At 43.5% G+C, this 20,057-nt stretch overlaps 1 protein-coding gene across 1 annotated transcript in view; it reads left to right on the forward strand.

Annotated features, from left to right (window-relative positions):
• Nucleotides 1-338: 338 nt before the first annotated feature.
• snx3 (sorting nexin 3) overlaps nt 339-20,057 on the forward strand; it is a 39,075-nt gene continuing 19,356 nt past the window's right edge. Inside the window, exon 1 of the mRNA XM_041188086.1 lies at nt 339-544. Within this exon, the coding sequence (XP_041044020.1) occupies nt 383-544 (162 nt within the window). The 5' untranslated portion in view covers nt 339-382. The remainder of the gene's footprint in view (nt 545-20,057) is intronic.

Consider the following 20,057-nt stretch of genomic DNA (forward strand, 5'->3'; position numbering starts at 1 on the left):
TGAAGGTGCAGAATTTAATTTGAATTGATTATGCTAAAACAAATTTTAGAACAGCTAAACCTTAAACACAAACTCCATACACAAACATAAAACACTTAGTAACTGTCCTCGTTGCCTCCCACATTCACTTGAATTGGTGCTTTAATGTCTATCACCTGGCTCGGGAAGTGCAGACGTCGGGCTGACTGCGCAGCATCCTGGGAATCGTAGTCCACTCATTTCCCCCCCACCCGCCCCCCCGCCACGCGGTTCGAGATCTCCCGCCGGCCGGAACGACAACTCCCAAGATGCCCCGCGGGGTGGGGCGGAGCCGCCTCGCAGTCAGCTGGTCGGCGATAACAAGAAACGTCAGCGGCGTCGACAGGAGGCAGAGGGAAGTAAGATGGCGGAGGCTGTGCCCGACACTCGCCGGCTCCTGGCCAAGCCCCAGAATCTTAACGACGCTTACGGGCCGCCTAGCAACTTCCTGGAGATCGACGTGGGCACCCCGCAGACGATGGGGGTGGGTAGGCAGCGCTACACCACTTACGAGGTCCGGATCAAGGTGAGGATGCGGGAGGGAAGCGCTCGACAGACGGACAGGCCGGCTGAAGGGAGGGTGAGGCGTTGGCGGTGGGGTCCCCAGACTGGGGGGGGGGGTGGGGGGGAAGAGAAATGTCAACGTTTTTCCTCCCTTCCACAGCCTGTAGGTGCCAGATCGCGGGTGTCGTTGGCACTTAGGGGCCTCGCTTCTCCCTCGCTGAGGGACTGGAGGAGCGGCGGCTGTGGTGGGGGTGGGTTGGGGGGCGAAGCTGTCTTGAGCTTTAGAGGGAGGCGACTCCCGATCTCTGAGCGCAGCGTGTCCGATTGAAGCTACACAGTCTGCAGGGGCTAACTCGCTACAACCATTACTCAGGTTTAGCTAAATCTGTGCAAGTGTCGGAATGTGTGCGGTGAGTGATTAGACTTGTTGCCCAATGCTGTCTGTGCACAAGCTTCCTCCCAGAAAGAGGAAGTAACCTGCTGAAATGATAAATTTCGGAATGGGGTGCACGTTGTTTTTTTTAAGTAAAACGTTCAGAGTTGCAAATAATTCTGATCGAACTTATATTTATTTCTGCACTGAGCAATTAATAGATCTGACTAATCAGAACCCCAACATTGGGTTCATCTCTCTGGGTTATCTTGGCATTTGGTCAAAAAGTGGTTTTGCTCCTTTTCTCTCTGACTAGGGCACGCCAAGATACTTTTGCTGAAAGCAGGACACAGTAGGATGATGCATAAAATGTCACGTGTAAATTCTCGAAGTATAGGAAGTTGTAATTGACTTACTGCCTTTAAACAGGAATTCCTGATATCCAGGATTCGAACTAAATTTGGTTTCATTTGAATCCATTCTTTTGCATTGGGCTGGTTCTATGAAACCTCAATTATGGAATGTCCTGACATATCAAACAAATTGTAAGTGTGATAATGTCTAAAAGGTAGGACCAAGATTGTTGGAAGTGTGAAATGAGATTAGTGAACCATGCTGGTGAATCTGCATCATTGTATGCAACAAGATGTGATCATGGTTGGCATACTCTCCAGAATTTGAATGCAGATGGGTTGTGTACTACATAAGTGCTGCCTTTTTTGTTGATGTTTTTAACCTAATATTTGCCCTGTTCTTACAGCTCAAGGGCCCCATTTCACTTTTAAAGAATGGAATCCTTTACTTGAGGACATTGGTGGGTCATTTGCTTTGCTGTCATGGAATCTTGCTGTTTGCATAGATATCAGCTATTCTGGTTTCAAATGAGGAGCTGTATGGTTTCTGGTTACATGTATGGTTAAGTTAATGAGAAAATGATAACTCTGGCATTTGCTGAAGATAGATCATCTGAAAATAAGTATTAGCAGTTGGGTATGATTGATCATAGTTGAACTGTTCAAAAAGCAAGTACTGCAGATCAAGTCTGATGCTGAAACTCAGGTTAGGTATTGGTTCTATGTAGAACAGACAGACCTAATGTTTCAGGTATGTGTGTTTTCTCGTACTTAATGTTGGAAGACAGGTTACCGTTTGGAAGAACATCCCTCAGCATTTCTGTACTTTGCAGTAGTCTTTGAGATATTTAATAGGTTTCTATCCTCAATTCTTATCCTAGCTCCTGCTAACTGTTATGGGTAGTGTTTGGTTACTGTTGTAAATGAGTTAATACTTAAAAGATATAACTATAATGCAGGGAGGTGCTAAAACTTTTGGAACAAGCAATAATTGGCAAGTTAATTTCAATATAGGTAACTGAGGTGATTTCTTTAGGTAGAAAGAATGGGGTCACATAATGAAATGGGGTGAGGGAGTAAAGATTTGGCAAAGATTACTGAAAGTAACTAATGTAATTTAGGCCGCCAAGCAAAATGTGTACCGGGGTTATTTCTAGAAGGATAGAAATGAAAGGCAGAAGTTTGTCAAACTTGTATTTAACCTTAACAAAAACAAAAATACCTGGAAAAACTCAGGTCTGGCAGCGTTTGCGGATAGGAGCACAGTTAACATTTCGAGTCCGAATGACCCTTCAACAGAACTAAGTAAAAATAGAGGTGAAATATAATCTGGTTTAAGGTTGGTTGGGGGGTGGGGGGGGACAAGAAGAACTGGATAGAGGGCCAGTGATAGGTGGAGATTACCAAAAGATGTCAGACAAAAGGGCAAAGAGGTGTAGAAGGTGGTGATATTATCTAAAGGAATGTGCTAATTAAGGGACGAAAGCAGGACGAGCAAGGTACAGATAGCTCTAGTGGGGGTGGGGGGAAGGGATTGAAATAGGCTAAAAGGTAGAGATAACACAATGGATGGAAATACACTTAAAAATAATGGAAGTGGGTGGGAAAAAAAAAATCTATGTAAATTATTGGAAAAGACAAAAAGGAGGGGGAAAAATCGGAAAGGGGGTTGGGATGGAGGGGAGAGTTCATGATCTAAAATTGTTGAACTCAATATTCAGTCCGGAAGGCTGTAAAGTGCCGAGCTGGAAGATGAGGTGCTGTTCCTCCAGTTTGCGTTGAGCTTCACTGGAACAATGCAGCAAGCCTAGGACAAACATGTGGGCATGAGAGCAGGATGGAGTGTTGAAATGGCAAGCGACAGGGAGGTCTGGGTCATGCTTGCAGACAGACCGAAGGTGTTTTGCAAAGCAATCACCCAGTCTGCGTTTGGTGTCTCCAATGTAGAGGAAACCGCATTGGGAGCAACAAATGCAGTAGACTAAGTTGAGGGAAGTGCAAGTGAAATGCTGCTTCACTTGAAAGGAATGTTTGGGCCCTTGGATGGTGAGGAGAGGCACGTCCAATCCCTCTACACCTCCATTCCCCCACTGGGATGGTCTGATGGCTCTCCACTTCTTCCTCGAACAGAGGCCCGAACAATCCCCATCCACCACTACTCTCCTCTGTCTGGCTGAACTTGTTCTCACACTGAACAATTTCCCCTTAAACTCCTCTCACTTCCTCCAAATAAAAGGTGTGGCTATGGGTACCCACATGGGCCCCAGCTATGCCTGTCTCTTTGTGGGGTATGTGGAACATTCCTTGTTCCAGTTCTACTCCCCCCTCCCACAACTTTCTCCAGTACATCGATGATTACTTCGGTGCTGCTTCATGCTCTCATCTGGACCTGGGAAAGTTTATTAATTTTGTTTCCAATTTCCACCCTTCCATCATTTTCACATGATCCATCTCTGACACTTCCCTTCCCTTCCTTGATCTCTCTGTCTCAATTTCTGGTGATAGACTGTCCACAAATATCCATTACAAGCCTACCGACTCCCACAGCTACCTCGACAACAGCTCCTCACATCCCGCTTCCTGTAAGGACTCCATCCCATTCTCTCAATTTCTTCGCCTCCGTCGCATCTGTTCTGATGCTGCCACTTTCAAAAACATGTCAGGTCCTCCTTCTTCCTTAACCGAGGTTTTTCACCCACAGTGGTTGACAGGGCCCTCAACTGTGTCCGGCCCATCTCCTGCGCATCCGCCCTCACACCTTCTTCTCCCTCCCAGAAACATGATAGGGTCCCCCTTGTCCTCACTTATCACCCCACCAGCCTCTGCATTCAAAGGATCATCCTCTGCCATTTCTGCCAACTCCAGCATGATGCCACCACCAAACACATCTTCCCTTCACCCCCCTGGTGGCATTCCACAGGGATCATTCCCTCTGGGACATCCTGGTCCACTGCTCCATCACCCCCTACACCTCAACCCCCTCCCACGGCACCTTCCCGTGCAACCACAGAAGGTGCAACTCCTGCCCCTTTACTTCCCCTCTCCTCACTGTCCAAGGGCCCAAACACTCCTTTCAAGTGAAGCAGCATTTCACTTGCACTTCCCTCAACTTAGTCTACTGCATTTGTTGCTCCCAATGCGGTTTCCTCTGGAGAGCCCAAATGCAGACTGGGTGACCACTTTGCAAAACACCTTCAGTCTGTCCGCAAGCATGACCCAGACCACCCTGTCGCTTGCCATTTCAACACTCCACCCTGCTCTCATGCCCACGTGTTCCAGTGAAGCTCAACGTAAACTGGAGGAACAGCACCTCATCTTCCGACTAGGCACTTTACAGCCTTCCGGACTGAATATTGAGCTCAACAATTTTAGGTCATGAACTCTCTCCTCCATCCCAACCCCCTCTCTGATTTTCCCCCTCCTTTTTGTTTTTTCCAATAATTTAGGTAGATTTTTCTTTTCCCACCTACTTCCATTATTTTTAAGTATATTTCCAACCATTGTTTTATCTCTAACTTTTAACCTATTTTGATCCCTTCCCCACACCCCACCCCACTAGAGCTATCTGTACCTTGCTCGTCCTGCTTTCTACCCTTAATTAGCACATTCCTTTAGATAATATCACCACCTTCAACACCTTTTGTCCTTTTTGTCTGTAACATCTTTTGGTTATCTCCACCTATTACTGGCCCTCTATCCAGCTCTTCTTGTCCCATCACCCCCCCCCCCCAAACAGATTATATTTCACCTCTCTTCTATTTTTACTTAGTTCTGTTGAAGGGTCATTCGGACTCGAAAAGTTAACTCTGCTCCTATCAGCAAATGCTGCCAGACCTGCTGAGTTTTTCCAGGTATTTTTATTTGTTTTGGATTTCCAGCATCCACAGTTTTTTGCTTTTATCTTTGTATTTAATCTTGGTAGGCTATGCTAGAGTACTGTATGTGGTTTTATGTCCATAATATAAGAAATTGGAGCAGGTGTGAAAAATATTCAGTACCAGAAATGAGAATATAACCAGAAAAGGCTCAACAGTTGGGGCTCTTTCCCTGGAAAAGATGGAGAAGTGACCTGATGGGTGCATTTAAGATAATGAAAGGGTAGGGGTAGAGAATGTTTTAACTTGTTGGGTAGTTCAAAACTAGGGGCCATTAATAGGCTGCTCATAAATCCAATTGAAATTTTCAAGAGTAACTTTATCCAAGGAGTGTGGCGAACACTATCACAAGGAATAGACGAGGCAAAGAATATAAAACTATTTAAGGGGAACCTTGCTAATCATGAGGGACAAAGTAATAAGTACTTAGGGGGATGTGGTGGCATAATGGTATTGTCACTGGACTAGTAATAAAGAGACACAGTTTGAATCCTACCATGGCAGATGATGGAATTTGAATTCAATAAAAAATTGAGCCTAATGACCATAATTTTTGTTAACCCACCTGGCTCACTAATGTCCTTTCGGGAAGGAAGTCTACTGCCCTTCCTTGGTCTGGCCTACATGTGACTCCAGGCCATCGCAATGTGGTTGAGACTTATGGCCTAGCAAGACACTCGGTTGTGTCAAACCTCTATGAAGTCTATAAGGAATGAAACCAGACGGATCACTTGACATTGACTTTGCCATTGTCATTTCTGGTGCCTAAGTCAGCCCTATCGACTAAAGTCTCCCTTAATAACATCTGAGGGCTAATGCCAAAATTGGAAGATCTGTCTTTGACTAGTCAAGCAACAGCCTGGCATGGTCATACTCATGGAATCATACCTTACAGATCATGTCCCAGGCACCACCACCATCCGGCAGAGGTCATGGCACAGGTGGTATACAGTTAGGGGGTTGCCATAGGAGTCGTCAACATTGATTCTGGACCCCATGAAGTCTCATGGCATCAGGTCAGACATGAGCAAGGAAACCTCCTGCTGATTGCCATGTATTGCCTCCCCCTCCCAGCTGACGAATCAGTACTCCATGTTGCACACCACTTGGAGGAAACACCGAGGGTGGCAGAATGTATTCCGGGGGACTTTGATGTCCATTTCCAAGATTGGCTTGGAAGCACCACAGACCAAACTAGTAGTCCTAAAGGACATAGCGGCTAGACTGGGTCAGTGGCAGGGTGATGAGGGAACTGAAATGAGGGAAAAACATACTTGACTTCATCCTCGCCAACCTCCCTGCTGCAGATGCATCTGTCCATGACAGCATTGGTAGGGGTGACCACAGTCCTTGTGGAGATGAGGTCCCTTCACATTGAGGATACCCTCCATTGTGGTGTGGCACTACCACCATATGTGATAGATTTTGAGCAGATCTAGCAACTTGAGACTGGGCATCCAAAGCGCTGTGAGCTATCAGCAGCAGAATTGTACTTGAACACAATATTGTGGCTTGGCACATTCTCCCAACTCTACTATTACCACCAAGCCAGTGGATCAACCTTGGTTCAATGAGGAGTGCTGGAGGGCATGCCAGGAGAAGCACCAGGCATATCTAGAGCTATCAACCTAGTGAAGCTACAACATATGGCTACTTTGTGTGCCAACAGTGCAAGTAACAGACAAAGCTCAGCAATCCCAAAACCAACAGGCCAGGTCTAAGCTCTGCAGTCTTGCCACATATAGCATGAATGGTGGTGGACAATTAAACAACTCACTGGAGGAGGAGGCTCCACAAACATCCCCATCCTCAATGATGGGGGAGCCCAGCATGTCGGTGCAAAAGAATAAGGCTAAACATTTGCAAAAATCTTCAGCCAGAAGTGCCAAGTGGTAATCCATCTTAGCCACCTCAAGGTTCCTGATATCCTAGATGCCAGTCTTCAGCCAGATTCCATTCACTCCACATGATATAAAGTAATAGCTGAAGACACTAGATATTGTGGAGGCTATGGGCCCTGACAATATTCTGGCAATAGTACTGCAGAGGTGCCCCAAAACTTGCCATGCCCCTAGCCAAGCTGTTCAGTACAGGTACAACACTGGCATCTACCTGGCTGCATGGAAAATTGCCCAGATATTTGCTGCACACAAAGTAGTACATGTACCAGGTCAATCTAAATGTTTGCCAATGCTGTAAATATACTAGAGAAGCTTGGCTAGTGATCGTAGGTGTTATGGAGCACCTTTTCACCACTACAAATGGGGTACTGTTGGGACCTTGTCTTTGTCAGGTGAGCTTAGTTGTTGAAGACTGGCATCTCTGGTCGTAAGCTTGAACATTCTGCTGTTTAACTTGTGCTATTGATGTGTGGCAAGTAAACTCTTTCAGTATTCACTCTTGTAGCCACGGCTATTTATAATCTACTTCTGAATTTGTTACTATTGGGCTGCTTAGCACCTTCTGAACCCATGACCACCAACATCTAGAAGGACAAGGGCAGGAGATAGATGGGAGCACCACCACCTGGAAGATCCCCTCCAAGTCACTTGCTATCCTGAATTGGAAATATATCACAAGTCCTTCACTGTCACTGGGTCAAACTCCTAGAACTCTTCCTAACAGCACTGCGGGTATCCCTACACCATGTGGACTGCAGCAGTTCAAGAAGCCAGCTCGCTACCACCTTCTCTAGGGCAATTGGGGATGGGCAGTAAATGCTGGCCTGGCCAGTGAAGCCCACATCCTGTGAATGAATAAAAGTTTCTTTCAGTTGGTATTACATCAATTTTGATTTTAGTTAAAATTCAAACTACAGGTATTTCCATTTTAAAATCATTTGTGCTAAATTTGCACAGGCCTAAATTATTTTAATAGCTGACCTATTAATCTGAACCATGGTAAAATATTTAACTCTACCTTTTTATCTGTTCCTGAATTTCCCCAGTTCAAAGCAAGCTCTGCACTTTAAGCTGCATTTATTATCTTTAGTCTGCTTCCATCAGTGTTTCTGAACTTTCAGCTGCTTAATTTTTGCCTTTTGAGGGCAAGAGTTAAATCTGCAGCATTTGATTCATAGGATATGAAGCCACAAAGGTTGATAGATTGCAGAAGCAGTTAGGATTAATCATAAGTGAACTGTTTCTCTTCTGTTAGAGGAAAAAGTAAACCTCTGTTACTGAAGTTCTCTAACACTTTTGACATTGCAAAAATGTGTTTTGATTGCATGAAACTTGTACTATGGACTGAACTGTTTTTAAACCAAATACTTGCTACACTAGATTGACTTGAATCGAGAGGCAACTTTGAACTCCAATATCAACAGCTGTCACTGGTTCTACAAGTATGAACAACTTGAAGTATTGCACAGGAAACATTGTCTTAGCTCATTTCTCCCTATTGTATATTGCTATATTCAAGTTGAAAAACTAGCGTGGAATGCAACAGGGATTAGCGCTGGGGCCTTGACTATTTGACCTATATTAATGACGTGGCTGAAGGGACTGACTATGGTCTTGCAGCCAAATTTGCTGCGGATAGAGGTAGTAATGCAAGTTGAGCAGGATAGTCCATGAAGGGATATAGATGGGCTGAGTAGGCAAAAATTTGGCAGAAGGAGTATATTGTGGTAGTCTACTTTGGCAGGAAGAATGCAAACAACTAGTATTAAAAGGATTGACTGCAGAATGGTGCAGTACATGGGGATCTAGGTGTCCTTGTACATCTTAGTATGCAGGTATGGCAAGTAACTAGGAAGGCAAATGGAATATTGGCCTTTATATTGCAAAGGGGAATGGACTATTTAAAAAAAAAGTGGACTTTTGCTACAGCTTTGCAGCACACACACCTACATGTGTACAGTTTTGGTCTCCTTAAGGAGGGATATACTTGAATTAGAATCGGTTCAGAGGGTTTGCTATGCTGATTCTGGGAATAAATGGGGTTGTCTTGTTGAGCAGCTTGGGCCTGTACCCAATGGTGTTTAGGAGAATGAGATTTGACAAGCTTCTGAGGGGGCTAGAGGGCCTCAATGATGGGGGAAGCCTGGCACATCAGTGCAAAAGACAAAGCTGAAGCACTTGTAACTAACTTCAGCCTGAAGAGCTGAGTGGATGATCCATCTCTGCCTCTGGAGGTCCCCAACGTCAGTTGTCAGCCAATTCATTCATTTCATGATGTCAAAAGGCTGAAGGTACTGGATACTGCAAGGGCTGTGACAATTCAGCAATAGTTATGAAGCACAAGTCTTCATTACTAGTTGCACCCCTAGCTAAGCTATTCCAGTACAGCTACAACACTGGTAACTACCCAGCAATGGGCAAAAATTGCCCAGGTATGTCCTGCCCTCAAAGGGCAAATCCAGTCCAGCTAGTTACCACCTCAATCTGCCTACTCTCCACCATCAAAAGAAGGTTTTATTGACTGTGCTACCCAGCTGTGTTTAGCAATAACTTGCTCACTGACACTATTTGGATTCTGCCAGGGCTACTCTGCTCCTGACGTCATTTATAGCCTTGATCCAAACATGGTTGGAATGGTTGGTCGGAATCTTGCTTAGCACAAAGGAAAGATGTGGTTGTTGGTCAATTGTCTCAGTCCCAGGACATGAGTACAAGTTCCTTAGGGTTGTGTCCTAGCCCCAACAAATCCACACTGCTTCATCAATGTCCTTCCATCATAAGTTTGGAATTGGACTCAAAACATTAATTGTTTCTCTACAGATGCTGCCAGACCTGGGTTTTTCCAACATTTTTTTTCATTTTAGAAGTGGGGATGCCCACTTTTTTGCTGCACAGTGACTTGGATACTGAACCAGTAAGACCTGGACAACATTCAGGCTTGGGCTGAAAATGGCATGTAATGGTCATTGTCTGGTATGAAGCTGCCAGAGAATCCATTCTAGCCATCTACCCATCTCCTTAACATCCATCGGCATTCCCATTGTTGAAACCCCCACTATCAACATCCTGGGAAATAACCACTGACCAGAAACTGAATTAGACCAGCCATATAAATAATGTCTCTACAAGAGTAGTCAGAGGCTGGGAATTCTGCAGAGTAACTCACCACCTGACACCCTGTTGTCCATCTACGAGACAGGACTGTTGAAACACTTTCCTTTGCCTGGATGAGTGCAGCCAACCATCTTCAAGAAGATAAAAGCAGAATACTGCGGATGCTGGAAATCTAACAAAAACGCGAAATGCTGGAAAAATTCAGGTCTAACAGCATCTGTGGAGAGAGAAACAGATTTGAGTATGTATGACTCTTCAGAATGTTCAAGAAGCTTGACATTATCCAGGGAAAAAGTCCACTTGATTGGCATCCCATCCACCCCTTTAGCATTCACTCCTACCACCAACGGTATGCTATCTACAAGATGCAATGTAACTCATCAAGGCCCCTTCGACAGCACCTTCCAAACTAGTAACCTCTGCCACCTAGGAGGATAGGGCAGCAGATGCCCTTGTATGCCACTGCCTGCAAGTTTCCCTCCAATCCGTACACCATCCCATACTATATTGCTGTCCTTCCACTGTCATGGAGTCAAAATCCTGGAACTTATGGCACTGTGGAAGTGCCTGAACTAGATGGACTGCACTTAAAAGGCAATTAAGGGTGGGCAACAAATGGTGGCCTTCCTGGCAACACCCACATCCCAAGAAAGAATAAAGGATCAATAAGCATGTTTAGCCTTACAGGGAGTCTAGAACTAGGGACAGTTTCTGAACAAGGGGTCTCTAATTTAAAGCAGATGAGGAATTTCTTTGTAATTCTTTCCCCCAGAATGCAGGGGAGGCTAGGTTATTGAATATATTCAAGACTGAGTTACAGATTTTGATCTACCAAGCTTATGGGGTTTTGGATGAGTGGGGCAGGCAGTGAAGTGGAGTTGAGGCCCAAATCTCATCAACAATGACATTGAATGGCAAAGCAGGCTTGAGGCCAAATAGCTTACTCCATTTCTTACATTAAAGAGTTGCAACTTTACTAATATGGTACACAGGTAAGACACAATTAGTCTTGAGTAAAATCATTTAACCACTTGCAAACTAATTGCTGCTGAACTGGCAAGAATGAGCAAGTAGCTGAAGTCCTTTTGAAATGTGGGTTGATGTCTTAAATTTTTAAGAAATCCAGATGTTGATCTTGTAACAAATCCTGAGCAATAGTGAAATCCATGAAATTAACATGCTATAGCCTCTTGTTTACAGCCAACACATACAAAAGAACAAAAAAAAAGCCTTAAGTTGACTTCTATATGCATAAATTGGAAGTAGCAAAATCCCAATGAAGAATTAGCCAGCAGAAAGCAATAAAATTCACTATTTTTAACTGATCAAATCACTCCAATATCTTGCACTGTTTTCAGCTAACATTTTATTCTGGGGAATGTTGTAAAACATTTGGTCAGCATGGGCATTTAATGAACTATGAATTGGGTGCAAAAACACACATTGCTGGAAAAACTCAGCAGGTCTGACAGCAAAACAAAAACAAAAATACCTGGAAAAATAGCAGGTCTGGCAGCATCTGCGGAGAGGAGCACAGTTATGTTTCGAGTCCCAATGACCCTTCGACAGAACTAAGTAAAAATAGAAGAGGTGAAATATAATCTGGTTTGGGGGGGAGGGGTGGGACAAGAAGAGCTGGATAGAGGGCCAGTGATAGGTGAAGATAATCAAAATATGTCACAGACAAAAGGACAGGTGTTGAAGGTGGTGATATTATCGAAGGACTGTGCTAATTAAGGGTAGAAAACAGGACGAGCAAGGTGCGGATAGCCCTAGTGGGGGTGGGATGAAGGAATCAAAAAAGGTTAAAAGGTAGAGATAAAACAATGGCTGGAAATACATTTAAAAATAATGGAAGTAGGTGGGAAAAGAAAAATCTATATAAATTATTTGGAAAAAAGATGGGGGGGGGAACATTAACTTTGTCTCCCCCTCCACAGATACTGTCAGACCTGAGATATTCCAGCAGTTTTTGTTTCAGATTTCCAGCATCTGCAGTATTTTGCTTTTATATGAATTGGGTGCATGGTGTAAGCATTTTGAAGATCTCCATTGTCGTCTTGTTCCCTTTGCTGCTTTGCCTTAAACTCTGCATTCCAGATCCTAGGATATATTAAATTGGAAATACTCGATCAGGCAGCATCTGCGGAGAGAGTCAGGTGCTGTCTGATCTGAGTATTTCCAGCATTTTCTGCAACTACGGATGCTGGAATTTTGAAATCTCTTGCTTTTTCTCTACAATATCAGACAATTATCCTATGGCTGTCTTTTTTTTGAAAGTATGTATAACATTACATCAACATTGCACATGTCTAACACCAAATTTGTGATTTGTTTTCTAGTCTTATAATTGAAGTTTGTACCTATGCATAATGCACTTGTCAGATTCATTAATGGATATTTCAAATACATCAATTGTCTACCTCTTTAAAATTCAGTTTCTCTGTAGCACCTGATCTCTTAGCTTGACCACATCTGCATCAAACACTACATTTTTGGAACTATGCTGCTGATTTGCAATATAGTGCCAAACTTCACTCCAATTGCAGCTGCTGTCATTTTGATTATCACCACCTGCTTTCTATTTTAAGCTACTTTTCAGCTTGCCAATTTTACAAAGCTTGTATGTAGAATTATATTAAATGTACCTTCTGAAAACTAGCTTCTCTATCCTTGTCAACAACTGTTTTTCCATTGATTCCTGAACTGCCTATATCCCAAAGTACATTCAATAGTAAATCTGGGATTTGCTAACACCATCAACTTAGAAGATAGAAAGCTGGACATTCTAGTAACTGGTCTTGATTTTTGGTTGAGGAGACTGGTGTAGTGCTTATATAGATCTGATTTATGTAAAGTAAACTTGTTGCTAGCTCAAAATACTTCATTTTGTAACTGTGTCCTTAATTCTGCACTTTTTCTAGATTTGCATCATTAGTCAAATGTGCACATGTATTGGTGCTGGCTAATCATGAGCTACAATACCTTTTCTCATGGTGACCTTTCAGCCAATGTTGGCACATTCAGATAAATGGCCCTTTGCATTCCTGCTACCCATTAGGCTCCCTTTATCAATTTGTTCATAAGTTCATACAGCATATCTAATGTAAGGAAACACCCCTCTAAACAAACTGACACCAAGCCATGGTGATTGGGCCAAATGACAGTGGACAAACAGGTTTCAGGAGTGAATTTGGGGGAAAGCAAGTTGTAGGGAGGAGATTCCAAAGCTTGGGTCTTAGGCAATTAATTGAGCCACAAGACACTAGAACTAGTGTAGTTGTGGGGACGGGGTGTGGCAATGCCATGAGTGATCTGAAAAACCAGGATGAGATTTTAATGTTGCTTGACCTGGAGCCACTGCAGGTCTGTGATCATGGGTGATGGGGGGTGGAAGTTAAGACATGGGCAGCATAGTTCTGGATTACTAAGAGGGTTGAATGTGAGACTAGCCATGAGTGCTTTGGGGTAGTCAAGTCTAGAGATAACAAACATGAGGGTTTTGGAGCAGATGAGCTGAGACAGGCAAAGTCAGGAGATGATATGGAGGTGGCAGTAGATGCTCCAGTGGCACAAATGAGATTAGTTCATCATGGGATTAAATGTGATGCACCAAGGTTATGAACAGACTGACTTAATGTCAAACCATTGCCAGGGAGAGGAATTGAGACAGTAGTTAGAGAATGGAATTTGGTGTGGGAAAACAATTGGTGGAAACTTGTGCTTATCCAGTACTGCGGTGGAGGACTTGGGAGGTGGTGAGGTTGTGTTGATGTCATCAGTGTATGTGTGAGCTCTGAAGTGCTTTTTGATGTCACCTAAGGACATTGTGCTATTTATTGCCTGCTTCCTCACCTTTTACCCAAGGTGGGGTCATGATGTTGCCTTCTGTATTGCTGCATCTCTTAACTTTATAAGACAGGACATTTATGGGGCCTTGGCACAAGTTTACTTTATCAACAATAGATGTAACAGGAAGTTTTGTCACATGCTGACTTAACAATTGTTCAAAATTAAGGCCTTTATGCAGAAAATTAAGGAAATATTGGATCAGTACAGTTGACTGCTTATGATCATGCATTACCTAGACACTACTCAGTCACAGCTGTAAAGACAATGTCAAGTCAAACCTCATGTTTGAGGTCTTCAGCTGAAACCTGTATTTGAAGCATTTCTTTTCAATCATGGGATGTGGGCTTTGCTGGTTAGGCTAGCATTTATTGCCCATCCCCCAATTGCCCTTGGTGAGTTGCTGCCTTGAACCTCTACAGTCCATGTGGTGTAGGTGCTGCTAGGAAGCTCCAAGATTTTGACCCAGTGACAGTGAAGGAATGTGATATATTTCCAATTTAGGATGGTGAGTGACTTGGAGGGGAACTCCCAGGTGGTGGTGGTGCCCCATCTGACTGCTGCCCTTGTCCTAGATGGTAGTGACAGAATACATTGAAGCTGTTGAAAATATTTCAAATCATTTAGTAATGACATTTGAGACAGACTTGTGGTCATCAGATTTATTGCCAGCGAGCATGCAGCTGAGGAATCACCTATTTTTTCACTTAAATTCAGTAGTGTGCAATTTAGATCCCCGGTTAGCCATATTGAAGTATCAGTTGGAACAGTATTGGTCTGGACACTTGTGAACTCTTCTCTTTTGGTAAATACCTGCAGCTGCTGGTAATTTAGTCCAGTATATTAGCTACTAGCATTGTAAATCCAGGTGTGAAAAATTCAGTTCCTTGGTGAATAGGCACTACAGTGTTCTCATTCATTTAACTTACTACACTCTGGTCGTTGACAAGCAAGGTTAAGAATGCTTTTTGGTAATGAAATGGCTTACTTGGTTACTAGTTATTTGCTAGAAGTTCGCAACACTAGTTGACAGTGGAAACAACACCAACATTGTATTTAGCGTCTGTTGGTTAGCTTACCCAAGTTAGATTAACTGCTTGAGTCAGTAGAAAGCAACTACAGCAAACAGTCGTTTTAACAGGAAACGTAATAGCTAGGGCAAGCACCATCTGAGTGTCTGGACCTGGCACATCTGGAAAAATGTGAAATTTGGAAATGTACGTCAAAGCAGGAAACACTGACATTTGTGCACCCTTTTTGAGCTGACAAACTCCATTAGAAGTCAGTCTCAAATGCCATTATGAAATGTTTTGAAATACTTAACTGCTTCAATGTATTAATATGCAAAATTAACTAAATTGAAGCCACCCTACAAAGTCAATTGGTGGTTCTTTTCATTTGTAAAACTGAAAACAAAGCTAACATCATGATACCTGAACATTTCACAGGGAAGGAATTTATATTTGAAAACATTGTGTGCGTGTAAAATACTCCATGTTTATGAAATATTTTGCCCCTGTGGGAAATTAGACCAAATTCTGCCCAAAGAATTCTTGTGCTTTTTGAATTTGACTATTTCTAATCAGTTAGCATGAGCGTGCACCAAGTCTCAACTGCAGTTGTCTCTTAATCAGCAGGAAAGTCTTGAAACAATTTCCCTAATTTTTGGAACTTTAACATCAGTCACTAACAAAACTGCAACAAGGAACCATTTTGTGGTGAGGCAGTGGAAGTTTGTGGTGACAGTGAAACATTTTGCTAGAGAACTGAAAGATCTGCAGAAAATGAGCTGCAGTTGAGTTGTTGGACAGATGCTGCAAGAATGCATTAGATGAATCCTGTAACGTTCCTGGCACTACTCCAGTTAACATTCTGGAAATGGTTTGAAATCTACTATTTGGCATTTGAAGGAACATGTTCTGACATTGACTGCAAAACTGGCCATCCAAGTTCTGAGTTGATCTTAGGCAGAACTGGTGCATCTGTAATGATTAATCAATGTTGAAAGATCTGATGTGTAGTTGCTGGCTTCTAATTGGACCCTTGCATTCAGATAGCAGCTGATCTGCTGAAAGAATGCAATGCTGGTTCAATTGCTCAGAAATGCTGACCAGTCGCTTGGAGCATGATTTCCCTCCCTATTATGGTAGTTAGCCATAATTTGCTGAAAATATTTGGAGATTGAATAGTGGTAATTTGAATTTGCAGTTCATGGAGGATCCATTCTGCTTGGACATTAGGAACTTGCAGGAACTAATGGAACTGCTCTCTGGCCAAACATGAACTAGTAATTGAATCTAACAATGCAAAGTCAGCAGGAACTCTGGCAAAACGTCTTGACTGACAATGTCCAATATGAACAGTCAATTTCTTCCATGCTCAGGTCAACTTCAGTGCCCCAACTAATCCTTTTCAGAAATCATTTTGAAGTAAAAGTTCAATATTAATTGCTGGGCAGAAGCTATATTGTGCTGTTGGATAAATTTTAAGCTGAATTACAAACTTGGATTTGCATTGGTGGTAAATCTATGCATGTGAAGGACTTGTTGAAATGACATCTATTTAAAATAGTCACTTTGTGCTTTGGCCTTCACTGAAAAACAAAGTTTAAAAATATTTTGCCAACATGGCTTTTATTTTTGCTCTAAGCAATTGATCTTTTCCAGCTTCTAGATAACATATCGCTGGCAGTATATGTACTTAACAAATTGCACAATGACTGAATGTCCAGAGGTAACCTACTTGGGTTTTTTGGTTGTTGTCCAGTCATCAGCTGTGGCTCAGTTGGCAGCACTTGACCCAGAACCTTGACTGTGGCAAACTTAGAACTTTGAGCACAAAATGCAAAGCTGACACTCCAGTCAAGGACTGAGGGGAATGCAGCATTGTTGAAGGGGCTGACTTTTGGATAAGATGTTAAATAGAAGTTTCATATATCTACTCCTAGATGTAAAAACACTTATTTTGACTAACAGGGGAGTTATCCCCATTGTCTGGCTGATACTTATAATCTGATTTTGATGTAGATATCTAGCTATCACACTGCCCTTTATTGGGAGTTTCTATGTAAACCTGGCTGCTGCAAATCCTTTACTACAGCAGTGAATACTTAATTCTTCCATGGGATGTGAGCATTGCTAGTTAGGCCAGCACTGACTCGAAACATTAACTGTGTTCCTCTCAGCAGTTGCTGTCAGATCGACTGAGTTTTTCCAGCTATTTTTATTTTTGTTTCAGATTTCCAGCATCTGCAGTATTTTGCTTTTATCTTGTTCATTCGTGGTTGCAACTTGTGGTGATAAGCTACCCCTAACCACTGCCATCCATCTTGTTTGGGAAGTCCTAGAGTACTTGTAGGGCATTCCAGGATTTTGACCCACGAACGGTTCCAAGTCAAGATGGTGTGTGGCTTGGAGGAGAAGTGCAGGTAGTATTCCCATGCATATTCTTCCCTTATCCTCTTAGGCGGTAGAGATCACAGGTTTGGAAGGTGGTATTGTTGGAGCTTGGTGAGTTGCTGTACGTATGCACTGCCACTGCATCCGTAGTGGAGGCAGTGGATGATTAAGGTGGATGGGATGCCAGTCAAGTGGGCCACTTTGACCTAGATGGTGCTGAAGCTGCACTCATCCAGGTAAGTGGGGAGCATTCCATCACATGATTTGTGCCTTGTAGATGGTGGACAGGCTTTGGGGCGTTAGGTGAGTTACTTGTCACAGGGTTCCTAGCCTTTGACCTGCTCTTATAGTCAGTGTTTGTATGGCTGGTCCAATTCTGTTGCTGGGCAATGGATGCTGAAAGTGGGGCAATTTGTTGGTAATGTCATGTTAAGGGGGATGGGGAGGACTTCTTGTTGGAGGTTCATTGCCTGGCACTTGTGTGGTGCAAATGTTGCTTGCTGCTAAGCCCAAGCCCGAATGCTGCACATCTTGCTGCATGTAGATGCAGACTACTTTAGTACAAGTCAAATGGTGCTGGACATTGTACGGTCATCAGTGAACATCCCCACTTCTGACCTGATGCAGGGAAGATCATTAAAGTATCTGGAGATGGTTGGGCTTGGGACACTACCCTGAGGAAATCTTGCAGCAAATGTATTGGGGCTGAGGTTGGTGTCTCTAATCACAACCATTCCTTCTATGCTAGGTATGAATCCAAGTGGGGAGGTCCCCTCCACCTTTGCCCCTTATTCCCATTGACTCCAGTTTTTTGCTAGGGTTCCTTGATGCCATGCTGCCTTGATGTCAAGGGTAATCACCCTCCCCTCACCTCTTGCACTCAGCTTTTTTTGGTCCATGTTTGGACCACGGCTGTAATGAGGGCAAGATCTGAGTGGTCCCAGTGCAATCAACTGAGCATTGGTGACCGGGTTATTGCTGTGAAGTGCCACTTCAACACAGGAGGCTGATTTGTCCTGCTTTTAGGTGGACAGGACATAATCTGGGAAATTGTGCAGTCAGATGCTAGTTTTGTTGCTAGGGCCACAGACTTTTCTGGAGCACAGGTCTTCAGTATTGTTGCCACAGTCCATTGCCTTCAGCTGTTTCTTGTGGCTTGATCAAATTATCTGAAACCAGGCAACTGATGGGGACTTCCTCAGGAGGTTGACAATGGTTATGCACTCTGTGCAGACACCACTCCCCATTTGAGGATGAGGATATTTGTAGAACCACTTCCTGTTTAATCACCATTCATAGCTGGATGTGACAGGAGTGCAGAGCTTTGATCTAATCTGATTGTGGGGTTACTTTGGCTCTATCTATTGTTTGCTGTGTCTGCTGTTTAGCATGCATATAGTCCTGTTGTAGCTTCACCAGTTCACCAGTTTGACACTTTTTGTTTTGGTATGCCTGGTGCTGCTCCTGACAATGACCCCCTGGACTCTTTTCTCTAAACCAGGGTTGATAATAGCAGAGGTGGGGAATATGACAGGCTGAGGTGAGATTGTGGTTGAATACCATTTGGCTGATGGGCCCCCAGTGCTTCATGGATGCCCAGTTTTGAGCTGCTGGATCTGTTCTGCACCCATCCCATTTAGCACAGTGGTAATGTCACTTCTCACTGGAGGGTATCCCTATGAAGATAGGACTTCTCCATGGGCTGTGTGGCAGTCGCTCCTATACTGTCATGGACTGATGCATCTGCAACAGATTGAGGAAAAGGTAAAGTAGGTTTCCTTCTTGGTTCTCTTGCCACCTGTCACAGGCCTAGTTTGTGTCCTCCAGGGCTCTGCCAGCTCAGGCAATGGTATTACCAAGCCACTTTGGGCATTTTAGTCCCACCCAGAATTTTCTAGCTACCCAGTGCTTCTCAGTGGTGTTCAGTATGAAGTACAGATTCATCAGTTGAGGAACAATGATGGGTGGTAATCAGGAGGTTTAAGATGGTATGAGACTTTATGGGGTCTAGCATCAGTATTGAGCACTTGGCAACTCCCTCCAACTGTATACCACTCTGTCTAGGTCTGTCTGGCTGTTGGGACAGGACATAACCAGGATTGGTAATTGAAGCATCTGGGACATTGAATGTTGCCCTACAGCCAATGAGAGCGACTGTCAGGCTGTTGCTTGACCAGTCTGAAGGACAAGCCCTCCCAATTTTGACAAGTCCCCAGCTGTTAGTAAGGAGGACTTTGCAGGGTTGACTGGATACAGTGTACCTTTTGTCATTTCTAGTGCTTAGGTGGATGCCACTGGACCATTGTTTCATTCCTCAGACTTTGTCACTTTGCTAGGCCATTTCCAAGGGCAGTTCAGAGTCAATACCTGGCCTCCTGACCCACAGGATTTTTCCTTCCCCAAAGGAAGTGAACCAGGTGAATTTTTATGACTGTCGCCATTATTGTTACTAACTTTTAATTCCAGATTTATTGATTGAATTTAAATTTCTTACCCTTATCCCCAGAACATTAGCCTGGGCCCCCAGTCCAATAAGGTTACCATTGCTTTGTCCCCATATTTTGAAGGCCATAAAGCACTTGATATATTTGATCATGAAAAGCCAATATACAATTGCAAGTCTTTAAAGCCTTTAATCTTTTGAAATATTTTACAATGACTGGCCATTTCCC

The sequence above is a fragment of the Carcharodon carcharias genome, chromosome 5, assembly GCF_017639515.1.
Source record: "Carcharodon carcharias isolate sCarCar2 chromosome 5, sCarCar2.pri, whole genome shotgun sequence".
In the NCBI taxonomy this organism is placed as follows: domain Eukaryota; kingdom Metazoa; phylum Chordata; class Chondrichthyes; order Lamniformes; family Lamnidae; genus Carcharodon; species Carcharodon carcharias.